Genomic DNA, 19,769 nt, shown 5'->3' on the forward strand with positions numbered 1-19,769 from the left:
AGGTATGTGCCTAAAGATTTAATTTAATATATGCCTAACTTTGAGTTAACATTTGCCTTTAAACACTAACAACGTCAGACAAAATACCAAATTGGCCTCCAAACTGGCTTTTTTTAAATAGTTACTATATGACAGCAATTAGATTTCCTTTAATTGCAGGCTGCTGTATTGCGATTTGTGATTGAGATCTCTGATATCGTTGACGTATATAATTATGTTACTCCACAATATCTTAAAAACAGTCACTGACCACAGAAAAATAAATTAAAGCTTTTAATTAGTAACACAACTAATGCTAAACATACACGGTTCGTTTTTTACTTATCAATTAAGCCGCTGATGGCTCGATTGATAATATCCGACAGGTCCGATGACCCGCCGGATAGATTCCCCGCTCGATGTGGGTGATGTTGTGTAAATCTGCTATGCCTGCACTTTCCCGAACAACAAGATCATTTAGCGTTCTCCACGCAAATAATTTTCATATTTAAGCAGATGATGAGATTTTTTTCTAAGCAACTTCCTTCAAAGAAAGTTTAAAGCAAACTTGAACTGCAAGTAAACATATCAGATAATTAATTGTATGTGTTGTGTAGTAGTAATAGTAAACAGACATTTCCTAAAGTCTCATGCACTTAATAAGTAGTTAAATTAGTCTCAAGCGCAAACAGCTCCCACACAGAGAAATAATGAGCTTTTTAAATTTCAATCATGGTCCTGTTATAAGGATTATGTGAACAAGTGTTTTGGCTTCTAATTAATTTTCAAGAGAGCTGCTAGATTATAATTCTATCTGAAAAACGAAAGCACTGGTTCAATAAGCCTGGTAATGCAAAAAAGGGAACACAGTCAAGTAAGTTCTAAGTAGGATTGGTACTATGGGTCTGATGCACTTGCAGTAGCTGCTGTAAAATTGCAACACATAGCAACCTTTCCAGTGCTAAAGGCAGTGTGACAGTGTGCTTTACCTTATGTTTAACATAATGTGCAATAATAGTAACACACGTATCATTGGTAACGCATGTTGCACTAATATCGTGCATTAAAAATAAAATGACATTTTTTTACATAAATGAGTCTGCAGCATTTGAAACCCACTAGTTAAATTGATAGTTAAGGTGCTGGCTGTGGTAACTAACTGTCTAAAGCCATGTGACACACAGAAATGGCTGGACAACTATCAATCTCATAGCAGGTAAACATTTCACATTTATTGTTATCCAATGTATATTTATCTGTATGCCTAGATTTTAGCTTTATGCCCAGAAAGGTTGATTGCCTGAGCAGATACAGTAGGGTACTGTACAACAATAACATATAAGCCCATTATAACAAAAAAAAATGTATGTAAATGTATGTATGTAATGTAAAAATGTATTTAAATTGCTTTACCTTAGCAGGAGAGCTCCCCTTTTCAGCAGCAGGAAGACAATTCTGTCATGACCGTTCTGTGCAGCCAAGTGCAGAGGGGTCATCCCCTTTGCATCTGCATCATTGAGGAGGCGAGCATCGGGCCCAAATCTCAGAAGTCGCTCACAGGTGTTGTAGCGTCCGTAGCTGAAACAATGAATAACATAGGAGTGTGCTATAGCTTGTGGTGTTAACATGAATGGTGTGATCGTGGATCTTAGGCCAAGTTCACAGTGATGTGCTGCACTCATGCTAAATACGTGTGCTAACAGTAAAAGTGCACTATGCTTTTCATTGCCTGTATGCTTGACTTTACCCTACGCAACGCAGGGATATGTACAGTGCTGCTGTCCTGATCTGCAGTGTCCTCCAGTCACAGGGAACACAACAGACACTGTGAACGTGGACTTAGTGGTCTTATTGGAAAAGGATGACAGTTTAGCAAGACTATGATGACTCTAGCATATCTGAATTGTCCTCTGATACTTTGTGTGAGCACCAATTTCACTATCTTTTCTCTTATAAAGGTAGTGTACAGTAGAGTTCCCCAACTCTGTCCTCAAGGCCAACCATGAGTAGATGTTTCACAGGAAATTACACATAATCACAGGAGGAGTAATTGGTCTCTCATCAGAGTTGATTTTCTACAAAACATGCATTGTTGGTGGAGTTTGAGGACAGGATTGGGGAAGACTGGTGCACAGAACTCCTGATGAGGGATGTGTCTTAAACAGGAACACCAGTGAAAATAATGTAGTAAAAAAAGTGCTTCATTTTTTACCATAATTATGTATAAATGATTTAGTCAGTGTTTGCTCATTGTAAAATATTTCCTCTCCCCGATTTACATTCTGACATTTATTACATGGTGACATTTTTACTGTGGGCAGGTTATGTAGCTACTCCTAGCTGTTTGGGCTGTTAGAGGCAGCTGTAAACAGCTAATTCCTGTCTGTGAACCTTGTTACATTGTAACAAACTGCCAAAAGTACCGCGGTACTCAGAGCTTCTTGTGGGAGGGGTTTCAGCACAAAATCAGTCATACAGAGCCCCCTGATGGTCTGTTTGTGAAAAGCATTATATTTCTCATGTAAAAGGGGGTATCAGCTACTGATTGGGATAAAGTTCAATTCTAGGTTGGAGTTTCTCTTTAAGTCCATGTGAGAAGATGAAGAATAAACACAAAAGGCTGAGAACATGAACCTTGCATTTCTGATGGAAGGCAAATCATCTGTATACTGAATGGTGGCAGGGTGTCCGGAGGTGGGGTCAGATTGTGTTCACGTGTGTGTTGAGGCATCAAGATTTCCAATTCAAGACAAGTTAATTTAGTGCTCCAACTCAGTGCTCCAATTTCAACACAATATTAGCATTACAGAAAAATTCTAACATTACTATCGTATTGTATTCCAATAGCGTAAACTTACCAAGCAGCGAAGTGCAGGGCAGATCTCTTGTCTTTACTCTTGCTGTAAAGAGACACATTAAGTCCCAGTAGGTTGTTGACAGAATTGGGAACGCCTTGGCGACAGGCATAATGCAGAGGAGTTAGGCCATCAGCATCCTCGTCGCTCACAAGTTGTTTGATATTCTCTCTCTAATAGGTAACCATGAATATCAAGTGTCAACATTTCCACTTTACATCCATAACAATATACCAGGGTGCATACTGGATGATCAGACATACCTGTAGAATTTCTACACTAATGTGTTTTAACCCTCCAGGCTGAAGAACCATTAGATGAAGAAAATTTCGCCCTAAACAATCTGTTAGCTTTACATTTGCCCCTAAAATGTAACAAAAAAAAAGTATTTAATAAAACTGCATTAAATAAGTAATTGTTTCAAACTGGTTTAAAGAGGCAACCCTACAACATATTGAAGATGAAAAATATTGTAAGTTATTCAGGGTACCCAATTTTACATTAATCATCCTGGTTTAAGCAGCAAAAACACTTCCTATAGCTACAGTATTTATTGTTGTATATTTGTATGTAACCCTGCCCTCCCAGTGATGCTTTGCCTAGGCCATACATACAGTGGGTTACAAAAGTATTCGGCCCCCTTGAAGTTTTCCGCATTTTGTCATATTACTGCCACAAACCTGAATCAATTTTATTGGAATTCCACGTGAAAGACCAATATAAAGTGGTGTACATGTGAGAAGTGGAACGAAAATCATACATGATTCCAAACATTTTTTACAAATCAATAACTGCAAAGTGGTGTGTGCATAAATATGCGGCCCCCTTTGGTCTGAGTGCAGTCAGTTGCCTATAGACATTGCCTGAAGAGTGCTAATGACTAAATAGTGTGCACCTGTGTGTAATCTAATGTCAGTACAAATACAGCTGCTCTGTGGGGGCCTCAGAGGTTGTCTAAGAGAATATTGGGAGCAACAACACAGTGAAGTCCAAAGAACACACCAGACAGGTTAGGGATCAAGTTATTGAGAAATTTAAAGCAGGCTTAGGCTACAAAAAGATTTCCAAAGCCTTGAATATCCCACGGAGCACTGTTCAAGCGATCATTCAGAAATGGAAGGCCGATGGCACAACTGTAAACCTAATAAGACAAGGCCATCCACTTAAACTCACAGGCCGAACAAGGAGAGCGCTGATCAGAAATGCAGTCAAGAGGCCCATGGTGACTCTGGACGAGCTGCAGAGATCTACAGCTCAGGTGGGAGACTCTGTCCATAGGACAACTATTAGTCATGCACTGTACAAAGTTGGCCTTTATGGAAGAGTGGCAAGAAGAAAGGCATTGTTAACAGAAAGCATAAGAAGTCCCGTTTGCAGTTTGCCACAAGCCACGTGGAGGACACAGCAACCATGTGGAAGAAGGTGCTCTGGTCAGATGAGACCAAAATTGAACTTTTTGGCCAAAATGCAAAACGCTATGTGTGGCGGAAAACTAACCCTGCACATCACTCTGAACACACCATCCCCACTGTCAAATATGGTGGTGGCAGCATCATGCTCTGGGGGTGCATCTCTTCAGCAGGGACAGGGGAGCTGGTCAGAGTTGACGGGAAGATAAATGGAGCCAAATACAGGGCAAACTTGGAAGAAATCCTCTTGAAGACTGCAAAAGACTTGAGACTGGGGCGAAGGTTCACCTTCCAGCAGGACAATGACCCTAAACATAAAGCCAGGGCAACAATGGAATGGTTTAAAACAAAACATATCTATGTGTTAGAATGGCCCAGTCAAAGTCCAGATCTAAATCCAATCGAGAATCTGTGGCAAGATCTGAAAACTGTTGTTCACAAACTCTGTCCATCTAATCTGACTGAGCTGGAGCTGTTTTGCAAAGAAGAATGGGCAAGGATTTCAGTCTCTAGATGTGCAACGCTGGTAGAGACATACCCTAAAAGACTGGCAGCTGTAATTGCAGCAAAAGGTGGTTCTACACAGTATTGACTCAGGGGGCTGAATAATTACGCACACCCCACTTTGCAGTTATTTATTTGTAAAAAATGTTTGGAATGATGTATGATTTTCGATCCACTTCCCACATGTACACCACTTTGTATTGGTCTTTCACGTGGAAATATGTTTGGCCCATTCTAGACCACCAGGGAAGCTATATTGTAGGTGAAGTCACCAGGGAAGCCATATGGGAAGGTAGGGGGAAAGCCCTAAACACTAGGGAACTGTATAGGGCTGGTGGGGGCCTCTAGACACCAGGGAACTGTATTGGGGAGGGTAGGGGCCTCTAGACACCAGGGAACTGTATTGGGGAGGGTGGGGCCTCTAGACACCAGGGAACTGTATAGGGGAAAGTGGACCACTAGACACCAGGGAACTGTATAGGGCTTGGAGGGGGGAGCATTAGAAACCTGGGAACTTTCTAAGGGAGGAAGGTGGCCAGTAGACATTTACGTTGGCCCGCGACTAGGTCCTAGTGTACAATTTCGGCCCACTTTGTATTTCAGTTTGACACCCCTGACCTCGCCTATGATGTCACACAGCCTTCTCTTTCTAGGGCATTCTGGGAGACCATGTGTTGTTTCTGCTCACACAACAGATAAATATTGTAAAGTGATGCGCCTTCCAGCAGTACACATGTTACCACCTGTGATACATTTCACAATGTAAATTTGGGAGAGGAAGTATTTTACAATGAATAAACTAATTTCTAAAGCTAAATGTTACTCATTAGACTATATTCCATAAAGTTCCTCTTCAAGCACTTGAGCCCCAGAGGTTTATACCCCCAGTTACCAGGCCATTTTTTACAATTCGGCACTTCACAACCTTATGGTTTATTGCTCTGTCATACAACTTAGCACCCAAATTAATTTTACCTCCTTTTCTTCTGCTTCTTTATTTCCCCTCAGACTTAACTAATGAACAGAAGCAAAAAAAGACAACCCAGCATGCCCTGCAACTTCCTTTGTGCGGCAACGTACCAAATACGAGTCCGGTAAACTGGGGAATGATAATTTATAAACAAGAAAAGTAATAGAGATTTTAACTATTAGATTGCCTGGTTAGCATCCTTATTACTTGTTTACCAGATAAAAATAAAGAATTGATTTTTGATTTTATGCCTGACAGTTACACTTTAAGGCTAGTTTTATACCATATTTTCTGGCTGAACTCAATGGACAGATGTCCTTTTTCGACTAAACGAACTTGTAACTATGTAATGTTAGAAGTACATAGCTAGTGAGCTTAGGCAAATGCCCCACACTGAGTTAAAAGAAAATGAGTTTAAACATTTGTGGTAATTATAAGAATATGGACTTCAACCAATTTGTTCTGGGTGACAGTGAAGAAGTAATCAACTCTGCAGTGTCAAAATCAGGGATGAGCAGAAACTACGCCAGTGCAAATGTACGCATCGTAGTTTGCATCTACGCATCGTAGTTCGTAGGTGAAGTTTCAAAACTACGCTTATGGATTTACGCGTAGTGAAGTACCGCTACGCGTAGCTTACGCCCACTATGTGTAGTTAACATGTGTATTGCGTAGTGAACTACGAATGCGTTACTCGCGTCTAATTTTCCGCGTGCGATTATATGCTTACAAGTTTACGCATTGGAAAGGGGAATGTATGCATAGAAGAGTTCCCTGCATAAGCATTTAAACGGGAATTAAGGCATACATTTTTCTGCATGCGAGCATAAGCATCCGCATACACTACGCTTCGCACTACACGTAATTGCGTATTTTAACGCGCAGTCTACAAAATGCATACAAAGCGAATATTTTATTTTGAAGCCGTAGTTTGGCGAGGCTTAATTGCGTAAAACTACGCATATTTCCAGCGTAGCGAAGTTGGCTGACTACGACCATCCCTGGTCAAAATCCAATTCAAGGAAAATAATTGAATTTTGTATTTCAAACTGCTTTGTGACTTCTTGGAACTCATCCTTATGAGTAGTTAAACTCTTTTTTTCCACTGAGAAATTTGCTTATAGAAATCAATGGGAACATTTGGGGTTTGTACTAGTGTTGGGCGAACAGTGTTCGCCACTGTTCGGGTTCTGCAGAACATCACCCTGTTCGGGTGATGTTCGCGTTCGGCCGAACACCTGATGGTGTTCGGCCTTTTAAGTTCGGGTTCGCCCCGAACTTCTAATGGCCGCCGAACAGGGCCGAACAGGGCCCCTGTTCGGCCGAACAGGGCCCTGTTCGGCCGAATACTGCCCCCCTATGGGGTCGCAGGCATAAGGGGGGAGCATGCCCCGATCGCGGGGGGGGTCGGAAATTCCCCCCACCCCCTCCGCTAGCGCTCCCCCCTCTGCCCGCTTCCCCATTCAAAAGTTTAAGCAAAGTACCTGTAGTGGATGGCCTGGCAGTGGGCGGCACTGTGGAGTGAGGAGGAGGAGTCCGGAGAGTGACGAGTTGAGGGAGGCCAGACAGCAGGCGTGAGGTCAGAGAAAGGGCGGAAGTACCACAAGGGTACTTCCGCTGAACCGCCCGCTGCCCGGCCTCCCTCAACTCGTCACTCTCCGGACTCCTCCTCCTCACTCCACAGTGCCGCCCACTGCCAGGCCATCCACTACAGGTACTTTGCTTAAACTTTTGAATGGGGAAGCGGGCAGAGGGGGGAGCGCTAGCGGAGGGGGTGGGGGTAATTTCCGACCCCCCCCCCCGCGATCGGGGCATGCTCCCCCCTTATGCCTGCGACCCCATATGGCCCCCAAAAGCTGGATGTTCGGAAAGTTCGGGGTTCGGCCCGAACATGCCGAACATCTCGGCCATGTTCGGCGAACTTTCCCGAACCCGAACATCCAGGTGTTCGCCCATCACCAGGGCCGGGCCGAGGCATAGGCTGGAGAGGCTCCAGCCTCAGGGCGCAGTGTAGGAGGGGGCGCACAATTCATTCAGTTGTCATTCCTAATTGTGTATGAAGCAGAGAGAAATAAGAAAAGGGGATACATAGCAGTGACTGCAAGCCAGATAACTAGATAGTAAGGTGTTGGGGAGGTTGTGAGCCCTGTGGACCTCTTAGTCTAATAGCAATCAGTGTGTGACGGCTGGGGTGGGAGGTATGGAGGGGCGCACTATGGTGTCTCAGCCTTGGGTGCTGGAGGACCTTGTCCCTGCTCTGCCCATCACTAGTTTGTACACATGAGCAGTCATTACCATTTGTTTACCATTGCGGTCATTGAGTGGTAGGAATTCAGTGCCCAGAGTATCTAAGGAGAGATAAATATCTCCTAAATGGGCACTTGTTTATTGTAGCATCTATTAACCATTATTTATTTTTCCATTGGCTTTCCAAAATTCCTCATAAGTGCTCCACATACGAGACCGTAACACATTTCCAATCACTGTCTAAACAACTATAAAAAGCCAGAATCAAATATACACAATAACGTTAGTGAATATTGGTGGTGGTTTTAATATGGTAGGAGTTAATATTTCCTGTTGATATTCATTCATGTGCAGGGGCGTAACCATCACCCCCCCCCCAGCCCCCCGGGCCCGCTCAGGGCCGTTTTGGGGGGCTGGAGGGATCACAGCATGAGGAGAAAGCTATGGCCACACATCGGCAGGGAGGAGGGACAGTCCCCCCCCTCCCTCACCTCTGGGCTCTCCCCTCTGTGCTCCCCGCCAGCATCAATCAGTATCTGTGCAGGTGGCGGGCAGCAGCAAATACACATATCTTCCTGAATTCCACTGCGGATGTTCCTCTCTCTAGTGTCTGATGCTACTTCCTGTTCATACAGGAAGTAGCGTCAGACACTAGAGCGAGGAACATCCTTGGTGGAATGCAGAAAGGTATGTGTTCCTGCCCGCTGCCCACCTCCTGCACAGACAGAGGGGAGAGCCTGAGGTTTCCCCGCTGATGTGTGGCCAGGGCTCTCCCCTCATGCTGCGATCCCTCCAGCCCCCCAAAACGGCCCTAAGTGGGCCCCCCCACGGGTGCAGGGGCTGCAGCTAGTGTTGGGCGAACATCTAGATGTTCGGGTTCGGGCCGAACAGGCCGAGCATGGCCGCGATGTTCGGGTGTTCGACCCGAACTCCGAACATAATGGAAGTCAATGGGGACCCGAACTTTTGTGGTTTATAAAGCCTCCTTACATGCTACACACCCCAAATTTACAGGGTATGTGCACCTTGGGAGTGGGTACAAGAGGAAAAAAAAATTAGCAAAAAGAGCTTATAGTTTTTGAGAAAATCGATTTTAAAGTTTCAAAGGGAAAACTGTCTTTTAAATGCGGGAAATGTCTGTTTTCTTTGCACAGGTAACATGTTTTTTGTCGGCATGCAGTCATAAATGTAATACATATAAGAGGTTCCAGGAAAAGGGACCGGTAACGCTAACCCAGCAGCAGCACACGTGATGGAACAGGAGGAGGCGCAGGAGGAGAAGGCCACGCTTTGTGAGACACAACAACCCAGGCCTTGCATGAGGGCAAGAAGCGTGCGGATAGCATGCTTTGTACCGCCATGCAGTCATAAATGTAATAAAGATAAGTGGTTCAATAAACAGGGACCACGCGGCAACGCTAACCCAGCAGCAGCAGACGTGATGGAACAGGAGCAGGCGCAGGAGGAGAAGGCCACGCTTTGTGAGACACAACAACCCAGGCCTTGCATGAGGGCAAGAAGCGTGCGGATAGCATGCTTTGTACCGCCATGCAGTCATAAATGTAATAAAGATAAGTGGTTCAATAAACAGGGACCACGCGGCAACGCTAACCCAGCAGCAGCAGACGTGATGGAACAGGAGCAGGCGCAGGAGGAGAAGGCCACGGTTTTTGAGACACAACAACCTAGGCCTTGCATGAGGACAAAAAGCGTGCGGATATAGCAGCAATGCTTTTTGCCGCCATGCAGTCATAAATGTAATACAGATGAGAGGTTCAATAAACAGGGACCGGAAATGCTACACCATCCCAGATGTTCATTGGTCATGTTACTTGGTTGGGGTCCTGGAGTGTTGCGTAGTCATTTCCAATCCAGGATTGATTCATTTTAATTTGAGTCAGACGGTCTGCATTTTCTGTGGAGAGGCGGATACGCCGATCTGTGATGATGCCTCCGGCAGCACTGAAACAACGTTCCGACATAACGCTGGCTGCCGGGCAAGCCAGCACCTCTATTGCGTACATTGCCAGTTCGTGCCAGGTGTCTAGCTTCGATACCCAATAGTTGAAGGGTGCAGATGGATTGTTCGACACAGCTACGTCATCTGACATGTAGTCCTTGACCATCTTCTCCAGGCGATCGGTGTTGGAGGTGGATCTGCACGCTTGCTGTTCAGTGGGCTGCTGCTGCATGGGTGTCAGAAAATTTTCCCACTCCAAGGACACTGCCGATACCGTTGCCTTTTGGGCACTAGCTGCGGCTTGCGTTGTTTGCTGCCCTCCTGGTCGTCCTGGGTTTGCGGAAGTCAGTCTGTCTGCGTACAACTGGCTAGAGGAGGGGGAGGATGTCAATCTCCTCTCTAAAGTCTCCACAAGGGCCTGCTGGTATTCTTCCATTTTGACCTGTCTGACTCTTTCTTCAAGCAGTTTTGGAACATTGTGTTTGTACCGTGGATCCAGAAGGGTATAAACCCAGTAATTGGTGTTGTCCAGAATGCGCACAATGCGTGGGTCACGTTCAATGCAGTCTAGCATGAATTGAGCCATGTGTGCCAGAGTCCTACCAGAATCCTCATCATCCTCTTGTGAGCGTTGTGATAGTTGTTGTGATGCATCATAGTCGTCACCTTCCTCCTGGTCTGCTTCTGCTGACCATTCGCGTTGAATTGTGGAAGTCCAACGTGCACCGCTCTGGCCCTCGTCAGTGGTGGCATGAAATTCCTGCTCCAACTCCAGCTGTTCCTCCTCCTCTTCTTCGTCATAGCTGCTGGGGCCAGCGTTCCCTGAGGCGGATGGCCTGATGTTGGTACCATCACGCTGATCGTTTTCTCCTTCAGATTCCCCCAGTTGCATCATGACAGCTGTTTCCTTGATTTTCAACATTGACCTCTTCAGTAAACACAGCAGTGGTATGGTAATGCTGACTGAAGAGTTGTCACTGCTCACAAGCAACGTGGATTGCTCAAAATTTTGGAGGACTTGGCAGAGGTCCAACATGTTGGCCCAATCGGATCCACAGAAGCTTGGCAGCTGTCCGGATGCGCCTCGGTACTGCGCCGTCATGTACTGGACCACTGCACTCTTCTGCTCACAAAAGCGTGCTAGCATGTGCAGCGTAGAATTCCAGCGCGTAGGGACATCACACAGCAAGCGATGGTGGGGGAGATTGAAGCGCTCCTGCATCTTGGCGAGTGCCCCCGAAGCAGTACTGGAATTTCTACAATGTTTGGCCACTCGACGCACCTTCAACAGAAGATCGGCCACGCCTGGGTATGTCCTCAGGAACCGCTGAACTACTAGGTTCATCACGTGCGCCAGGCAAGGGATGTGTGTCAGCTTAGCCAACCTTAAAGCGCGAATGAGATTACTCCCATTATCACACACAACCATGCCCGGTTTCAAGTCCAGCGGTGCCAGCCACAAATCCGTCTGTTCCTTTATTCCCTTCCAAATTTCCTCCCCTGTGTGCTGCTTATCCCCAAGGCAGATCAGCTTCAGCAACGCTTGCTGACGCATGCCAACAGCTGTGCTGCACTGCTTCCACGATCCTACTGCTGCTGGGTTAGCGTTTCCGGATGAGGTACAGCTTTGAGATGCGTTGGAGGAGAAGGAGTCAGAGAGGTAGGTGCTGCTGTTGTTATCCAGTGGGAGGGACGGCGGTGCAGCTGTTTGCGGCGTGGGCAACACCCGCGCCGTAGCAGGTGAGGAATCGCTGCCAGGCTCCACAAGGTTCACCCAGTGCGCGGTAAGGGAGATGTATCGACCCTGGCCGAACGCACTCGTCCAAGTGTCAGTGGTGAGGTGAACCTTGCAGGCAACGGCATTCTTCAAGCTTCGGGTTATTTTGCTGACCACGTGCTCTTGCAACTCAGGCACTGCAGAGCACTCAAAGTGGTAGCGGCTGGGAACCACGTAACGTGGGATGGCCACTGACATCATGCCCTTGAAGCTGTTTGTCTCCACCACTCGATATGGCAGCATTTCGCAGGCCAGAAGCTTGGCTATGCTGGCTGTTACTGCCACGGCCCGGGGGTCATTTGCTGGCAATTTCCTCTTGCGCTCAAACATCTCCGACACAGACAACTGAACCGTAGCGCTGCACACGGAAGGGCTGTTGGTTGTTGTGTTTGATGAACACTGGGAGACCTCAAGAGCACTACTCCGGAAAGTGACAGTGTCAGCGTCGTCTGATGTTTGTGAATGTTGTGAACCACGCAATGGCTGGGCTACTGCTGCTGCTGAGGCGGGTCTGGTGGTGAGTCTGGTGAACCCAAGGGAGGCAGTGTTGCTGGTACCCTGTCCTGCCGCGTTTGCCCACAGAGTGGGATGTTTGGATAGCATGTGGCGGCTCATGCTGGTGGTGGAGAGGTTGTTAATACTTTTCCCCCTGCTCAGGCGAGTCTTGCACACCTTGCAAATCGCCATGGTAACATCCTCAGTGCAGTCTTCAAAGAAAGCCCAGACTTTGGAGCACCTGCCTCCTTGCTGGCGATTTCTGTTTCCTCCTCTTTTGCCTCTCACTCTAACTTCCACGCTTGTGGTGCCTGAAATTGCGCGCCGCCTACCTTGTGGCACAAGGCGAACTCGTGCAGCAGTGGGTTCTTCAACAGACTCATCTGTGCTGCTGCTACGACGGCGATGTTCTCGTTCACAAATAAAATCTGGGTCTCTGTCCACATTGTCCATACCCTCCTCTTCCATCTCCTCAAACTCGTCATATGTCATTGTGGGGGGCCGCCACCGTGGAGTAGAGCTCCCCAGAACAACCTCTGCGCAGCTCACTCCAACGTCGTCTTCCAGATCTTGTCGGCCGACCTCCTGCAATTGCAACCCCTCCTGCCCAACTTGCTCTGGGATTTGGGTTTCCGAGTCCTCCTCGGACTCGCCTTGTATTTCAGTGCGCGGTGCATTTCCCACAGTTAATGGTTGTGAATCCGGGCACAACATTTCTGGCTGTTCCTCCATTGACCTTTCATAGGTGGAAGTTTGTTGGGCTGGGAATAGCTCCTGCGAATACCCCATTGTGTCCTGAGGTAATTCATAGGACTGGTTATCTGGCAGTTGTGTGCGTGGTGTCGCTGCCGGTTGTGTCAGCTTTGTGCCCACTGGCTCCTTGTAACTGGCTGAGGACTCGGACCTCATGCGTGATGTGCTGGTGCTGCTTAACCCACTGCTGGACGCTTGAGAGGTCATCCAAGTAATTATCTGGTCCTGTTCTTTTGGATTTGTGAGGGTTGTTGTCCTGGACAACATGGGCGGTATTGAGTGGGTTTTCTTGGGTGCTCCCCTGTGGCCTGTACGTGAACCGTCAGGGGAAACACCTCTTCCCTTGCCCCTTCCTCTTTCACCGGATTTCTTCCTCATTTCACTTATCCTTACAGTACACGCTGACTGGCAGCAGTACAGTGGCAGTACAGAAATGCTATACAGTACCACTATTCCCAGCAGCGACACAGAGCACAATGCTATACAGTGGCGGGTGAGCGGTGTACTACTGTTCCCAGGCCCAGCAGACACAGAGTGGCAGTACACACAATGCTATATAGTCTGGCTAAGCCGTGTACTCAGAGTGTCAGAAAACACAATGCTATATATAGCGTGGCTGAGCGAGGTGCACAGTGGCAGTACACACAATGCTATATTAGTCAGGCTAAGCCGTGTACACAGAGTGTCAGTAAACAATGGTATATAGTCTGGCTGAGCGGTGTACACAGAGTGTCAGTAAACAACGGTATATAGTCTGGCTGAGCGGTGTACACAGAGTGGCAGTAAACACAATGCTATATATAGCGTGGCTGAGCGAGGTGCACAGTGGCAGTACACACAATGCTATATAGTCAGGCTAAGCCGTGTACACAGAGTGTCAGAAAACACAATGCTATATATAGCGTGGCTGAGCGAGGTGCACAGTGGCAGTACACACAATGCTTTATAGTCAGGCTGAGCCGTGTACACAGAGTGTCAGTAAACAATGGTATATAGTCTGGCTGAGCGGTGTACACAGAGTGTCAGTAAACAACGGTATATAGTCTGGCTGAGCGGTGTACACAGAGTGGCAGTAAACACAATGCTATATATAGCGTGGCTGAGCGAGGTGCACAGTGGCAGTACACACAATGCTATAGAGCCAGGCTAAGCCGTGTACACAGAGTGTCAGAAAACACAATGCTATATATATAGCGTGGCTGAGCGAGGTGCACAGTGGCAGTACACACAATGCTATATATAGCGTGGCTGAGCGAGGTGCACAGTGGCAGTACACACAATGCTATATATAGCGTGGCTGAGCGAGGTGCACAGTGGCAGTACACACAATGCTATATATAGCGTGGCTGAGCGAGGTGCACAGTGGCAGTACACACAATGCTATATTAGTCAGGCTAAGCCGTGTACACAGAGTGTCAGAAAACACAATGCTATATATATAGCGTGGCTGAGCGAGGTGCACAGTGGCAGTACACACAATGCTATATATAGCGTGGCTGAGCGAGGTGCACAGTGGCAGTACACACAATGCTATATATAGCGTGGCTGAGCGAGGTGCACAGTGGCAGTACACACAATGCTATATATAGCTTGGCTGAGCGAGGTGCACAGTGGCAGTACACACAATGCTATATTAGTCAGGCTAAGCCGTGTACACAGAGTGTCAGAAAACACAATGCTATATATATAGCGTGGCTGAGCGAGGTGCACAGTGGCAGTACACACAATGCTATATATAGCGTGGCTGAGCGAGGTGCACAGTGGCAGTACACACAATGCTATATATAGCGTGGCTGAGCGAGGTGCACAGTGGCAGTACACACAATGCTATATTAGTCAGGCTAAGCCGTGTACACAGAGTGTCAGAAAACACAATGCTATATATATAGCGTGGCTGAGCGAGGTACACAGTGGCAGTAAACAATGCTATATATAGTGTGGCTGAGCGAGCGGTGTACTACTGTTCCCAGCAGCGACACACAATGACTGGGGGGGACCCTGGCTAGCGTGGCTGGAGAGCGAACTACCCTGCCTGCCTACCCAAAGCTAAACCCACAGACAAATGGCGGAGATATGACGTGGTTCGGGTATTTATTTACCCGAACCACGTGACCGTTCGGCCAATCAGAGCGCGTTCGGGCCCGAACCACGTGACCCGTTCGGCCAATCACAGCGCTAGCCGAACGTTCGGGGAACGTTCGGCCATGCGCTCTTAGTTCGGCCATGTGGCCGAACGGTTTGGCCGAGCACCGTCAGGTGTTCGGCCGAACTCGAACATCACCCGAACAGGGTGATGTTCTGCAGAACCCGAACAGTGGCGAACACTGTTCGCCCAACACTAGCTGCAGCCCCTATTGTTCATGTGAATAGGCCCTTTGTTGACCGTGTTCTCATGAGGGAGATTTTCCTGTTCTAATTGTCTCTGAGACCTTGGCTTTCACATGAATTCTGGTGCTCTCAGGCACTAAAAGAGAGGGACAGCAATAAAGTTTGATGGAGATGCCAAACTCTCCTTCCCACTGCAAAAAATAGTTTAGGTGCGGCTGGCTTATACTTGTTTGAGAGATTTAGCCATTTCTGCCAGTATAAAATGTTTAAGATGACATGGACATGTAAAAATGTCTTACCACTTTCCACACTATAGAAAATAAGATAAAATATTTTAGGATCAAAATGAAAGATAAAATATTTTATTCCTTGTTAGAGTGTTGGCAACTGAACCTCCTTCTTGGAGTGCAATCAACTGACTCCTGAGTAACCTTATACAACCAGGAACTGAAGCTGGCCAAACACTGTTCTATCATGACTCAATTTTGGTGATGATGGATATCACAATCAATATAATGAACAATTATTTTACAACCGACTAAAGATCAACATTGCAGGCTAGTCTTTTGAACAATTTTAGCCCTTGATATTGATCGTAATATTGATTTCAAATGTTTAAACCCTCTTACATTTACAATTGGTTAGATGTTTTTTTCTAATTGGGCAGAACAAATGTACAGTTCATGGTTAAAGGGACTCCAAGCACCTTTCATGGGCATGCCCTTAAGACTCCGACCAGTACTGAAAAGTACTTAAAGATGCATACTTTCTGTAGCTTGTGCTCTCCTCTTTCATTTGATGCCTTAATCGCCATTCTACACAAAATAGTTTTCGTTTGATTTCAATTTAAAAATCGCGGCTGCCATCTTGGCTATGTTATATAATGGGTCACTGCTGTCTTCTCTGTTAGAGAAGTGCATCACTGATTGAAGCAGGAAGAGGAAGTGACCTGCATGGCCATTGCAAGAGGCCCCTCCAGAGGGGTCATAGCACGACTTTGTTGGAAGTCATCTGGCTTAAAGGCATGCCCATGAGAGGTGCTCAAAGTCCCTTTAACAGATCTAACTTCTTTTGCTGCACTTTGAGTGATTGGTTGCCCAAACTCTGCAACCACATCCTAGTGAATAGTTTAAGAATAGTGAAATAAGGACTTTAACACTAAATACTACATAAAATATGGTGAAAGTGGCTGCTAGTTCTTCTCTGCTTTCCTTCAACTCCTATTTTCACCTAAAAACTGAATGTTCACAACACGATAAGGAGACTCGTACAAGAATGTACTTGGCCCACTTAGTTGATAAAAGGAGCATAATACAAAGTAAAGGTAGTCAAACACCCAGGGCCGGATTTGTGCTTTTTGCCGCCCTAGGCCTACTATCACCAGCCCCCCCCCCCCTACCCCCACGACCAACAGCACCCCTCACACGCGCACGATTTATATGCATTTTTTCATCAGATTAAATAATTTAATAGCCACTATGCCCCTAGATAAAAAATAAGTTATTAAAGTGTACCAGACCTCAGTAAAAGGCAAAAATGTATACATACATGGGGCTTCCCCCAGCCCTATCCGCTCTGATTGCTGCCATCCTCAGTCTTCTGCAGCGCCGGTAACGGGTCCCTGCACTTCCATCAGTCGGAGCCAGTCTGACGTAAGAGAAGTATGCCCCCTATGTATCTCTCTGGCAGCTGCTGGAGCGATACACAAAGAGCACACTTCTCCTGCGTAGACTGGAACCGACAGACGGCAGAGCGGGGTCCCGGTGCCGACACTGCAGAAGACTGAGGACGGCGGTGTGGGAGTGATCCACGTGGATGGGGCTGGAGGAAGCCCCAGGTATGTATACACTTTTACCTTTTACTGAGCTCTGAGTCCCTTTAAGTAGCCATGGCTACAGGATGATTAAGATGCCCTGACCTGTGTGATAGTGTAGAAAGCTAAAGGCCCGTATCCAATACACAATTTTTCCGACATCTGGTGATTTTTTTTTTAGTGATAAGTGATCGTTTCGGTATCACGACATGGGTACAGGACCACGATTACATAAACAACGTTTGAGATGCGCAGTGACAATGTCTTAAACGGAGGATCAGATCTTTAAACTTCAACAACTTCTGCGCAAAGTAGAAAGATCTATTGAACTCTTGTTTGCGTTCGTGTGCCATCGTCGCATGTACCAGCCGGCAGGAAGATGAATCGGAGAACGCTTGTTGACGTCTTTGTGATCCATCTTTCTACGTAGTTAGGTGAGTAATCAGTTTAAGACCAGCAGTGGAAGGGTTACAAGACAAGAAGGAGGGATGCTGCTGGTATGAGCAGAGATAACAGCAGCAGAGATCAAAGCTGGTCAGCGAGAAAATGACAAGTGGAAGCGAGAGGGGAGGAAGAGGGGGCCGTTTACCTGGCATACCGCTGGTGTCTGCAGGATGTCACTTGTCCCTGTATTAGCGTGTGCTTCCGAGAGGGAAAGGCAAACTGCAGCTGTTGCTGAGTGAGAACCAGAGATGCTAGCCTGGGAGTGAGAGGGTGGTTGAAGCTTCTGCACAGCCCACTACATAGCAGGCTGTCATGCAGCTAGCTACAGTCTGAATCTGGCGCTGGGGAAAAGGGGGCGGGCACTCACAGAGACAGCACCAGTATTCCCTAATTGTGTGTACATGTTCACTGAAAATGCTGAATAAATACAGGCACATGTCATCTGGAGGGCTGAGCCGTGACTCACCTGATCCCCTTACTCTGTTTGATAGCAGCTTCCCTCGGTCTGCTGCCCCACTCGCTCACTTCCTTCTCTCCCGCATCTTGGTGTATAGGCTGGTGCTGTTACTGCCCGCTTACTCCCTGCTTTCACCTCCACTTGTCCGCCTTTTATTGAGATCCCAACTTCCCCTTGCTCGCTGCCCGGGCTTTCCTCTATCAGACCTGCAGCAATCAGCGTGGCCCCCAGTGATGAGTCAGGCGAGTGGTGACCAATGAGGGCGCTGCATACTTCACATAAAGTTAGTGTGAAGTATACAGTGCTGTGATTGGTCACCACTCGCCTGACTCATCACTGGGGGCCACGCTGATTGCTGCAGGTCTAATAGCGGCAGCGGAGAAAGGGGAAGTTTGGATCTCACACATAGGCAGACAAGCGGGGTGAAAGAAGGGAGTAAGCAGGCAGTAACAGTACTAGCTAGGTTACATAGCAGGCGCCCCAGCTGCCATTTCCGCCCTAGGCCTTGGCCTAGGCTGACTTCCCACAAATCCGGCCCTGCAAACACCTAGCGATGATGGGCTGATTCGACCAAGAGACACATCTCTCTAATCGAATCTTCTGATAGGAGAGAGATCTGTCAGCTGCCCATACACCGCAGGCTGATTCCCGATCAATTTCATGCGCTGATCTGATGTAGTCCCCTAATGCTCATTCAATGTGCAGCCCCTCCCCCCGCACTATACATTACCTCTGGCCAGATCGACCCATACATGTGCCCCACATGCCCCACATGGCCCGATAGACATGCTCGGCTCAACATCGGCTGCATTGTCGGCACCAATTTTCGTCCAATTCAATCATAATTATCGATTCGGATGGTCAATAGGCCGCCAAGTTGATAGGTATATGGGCACCTTAAAGCGGTATAAAACCCTGACATAATATTCAATAAAAAAATGTTTTCCTACTTTTTGTATGCGGTTATCCTATTTGCATTTGTGCATAAGTATTATTATTCATTTAGAAATTATACGTTCCCAAAAGTACAGTTTTTTACTTTGTGAGCTGACTTTGCATTTTATTCATAACTGGTTTTATTCATTATGTATTGAATTCAGAAATGCTTTGAGTCTCTGTCTGTGTCCAGTAGCTTCTGCACAGTCAGAGAATGTGTCACATTCCTCACTCAATACAATTAAGTAAACACATGATAACATAATCTACACTTCGGATGCGTCAACATTTCTCTGCACTGAACCTTCCAGCCCTGTGTGTAACCCTTTGAATGCTGGTCTAGTAAAAAAAAAATTGCTGGTTGTTTATAATATGCTGTAAATATGTTTTTAGAGCAAAGAAGAAATGCTGGGTTTTATTCCGCTTTAAGCCTATACTTTCCTCATCAACTTGTTTCCCAGGTAGACACTGAAATTAAAATTAGATCACAAATTGGCAGAAACCATGAAAAAAAAACGTTGTTACAACCTAAACAGCTGAAAATAGTCTTTGTACTACAAAATATGTAGATTGCAAAGTATAAACAACAGTACAGCTACTGTGTTGTGTGAAAGTAGCTAAAAGGCTTAAAGCTTTGTAAAGACCCATCAGGGATCAGGGCTCTATGCCTCAGGTGACAGTTTGAGGCTGAATACAAACCCATTACAAGTTTACAGGCTAACAACACATTTTTTCTATGGAAATAGGCTATGCAGAGGGAAAATAAGCTGTGCACGATGGAGCTGCTTCTGTGGGGGTGGGGAAGAACAATGCACACGGGAGTCTCTTAAGAATCACTAAAG

General features: G+C 46.6%; 1 protein-coding gene across 1 annotated transcript in view; it reads right to left on the reverse strand.

Moving 5' to 3' along the window:
• The window catches only part of TRPA1 (transient receptor potential cation channel subfamily A member 1), a 209,880-nt gene that overhangs the window by 73,707 nt on the left and 116,404 nt on the right, over positions 1-19,769 (reverse strand). The window contains exons 12-14 of the mRNA XM_068234825.1: positions 3,098-3,198; positions 2,838-3,007; positions 1,393-1,557 (exon numbers count right to left, since the gene is read on the reverse strand). Of these exons, the coding sequence (XP_068090926.1) occupies positions 1,393-1,557; positions 2,838-3,007; positions 3,098-3,198 (436 nt within the window). The remainder of the gene's footprint in view (positions 1-1,392; positions 1,558-2,837; positions 3,008-3,097; positions 3,199-19,769) is intronic.

Source organism: Hyperolius riggenbachi, chromosome 5, assembly GCF_040937935.1.
Source record: "Hyperolius riggenbachi isolate aHypRig1 chromosome 5, aHypRig1.pri, whole genome shotgun sequence".
NCBI classification, from domain to species: Eukaryota; Metazoa; Chordata; class Amphibia; order Anura; family Hyperoliidae; genus Hyperolius; species Hyperolius riggenbachi.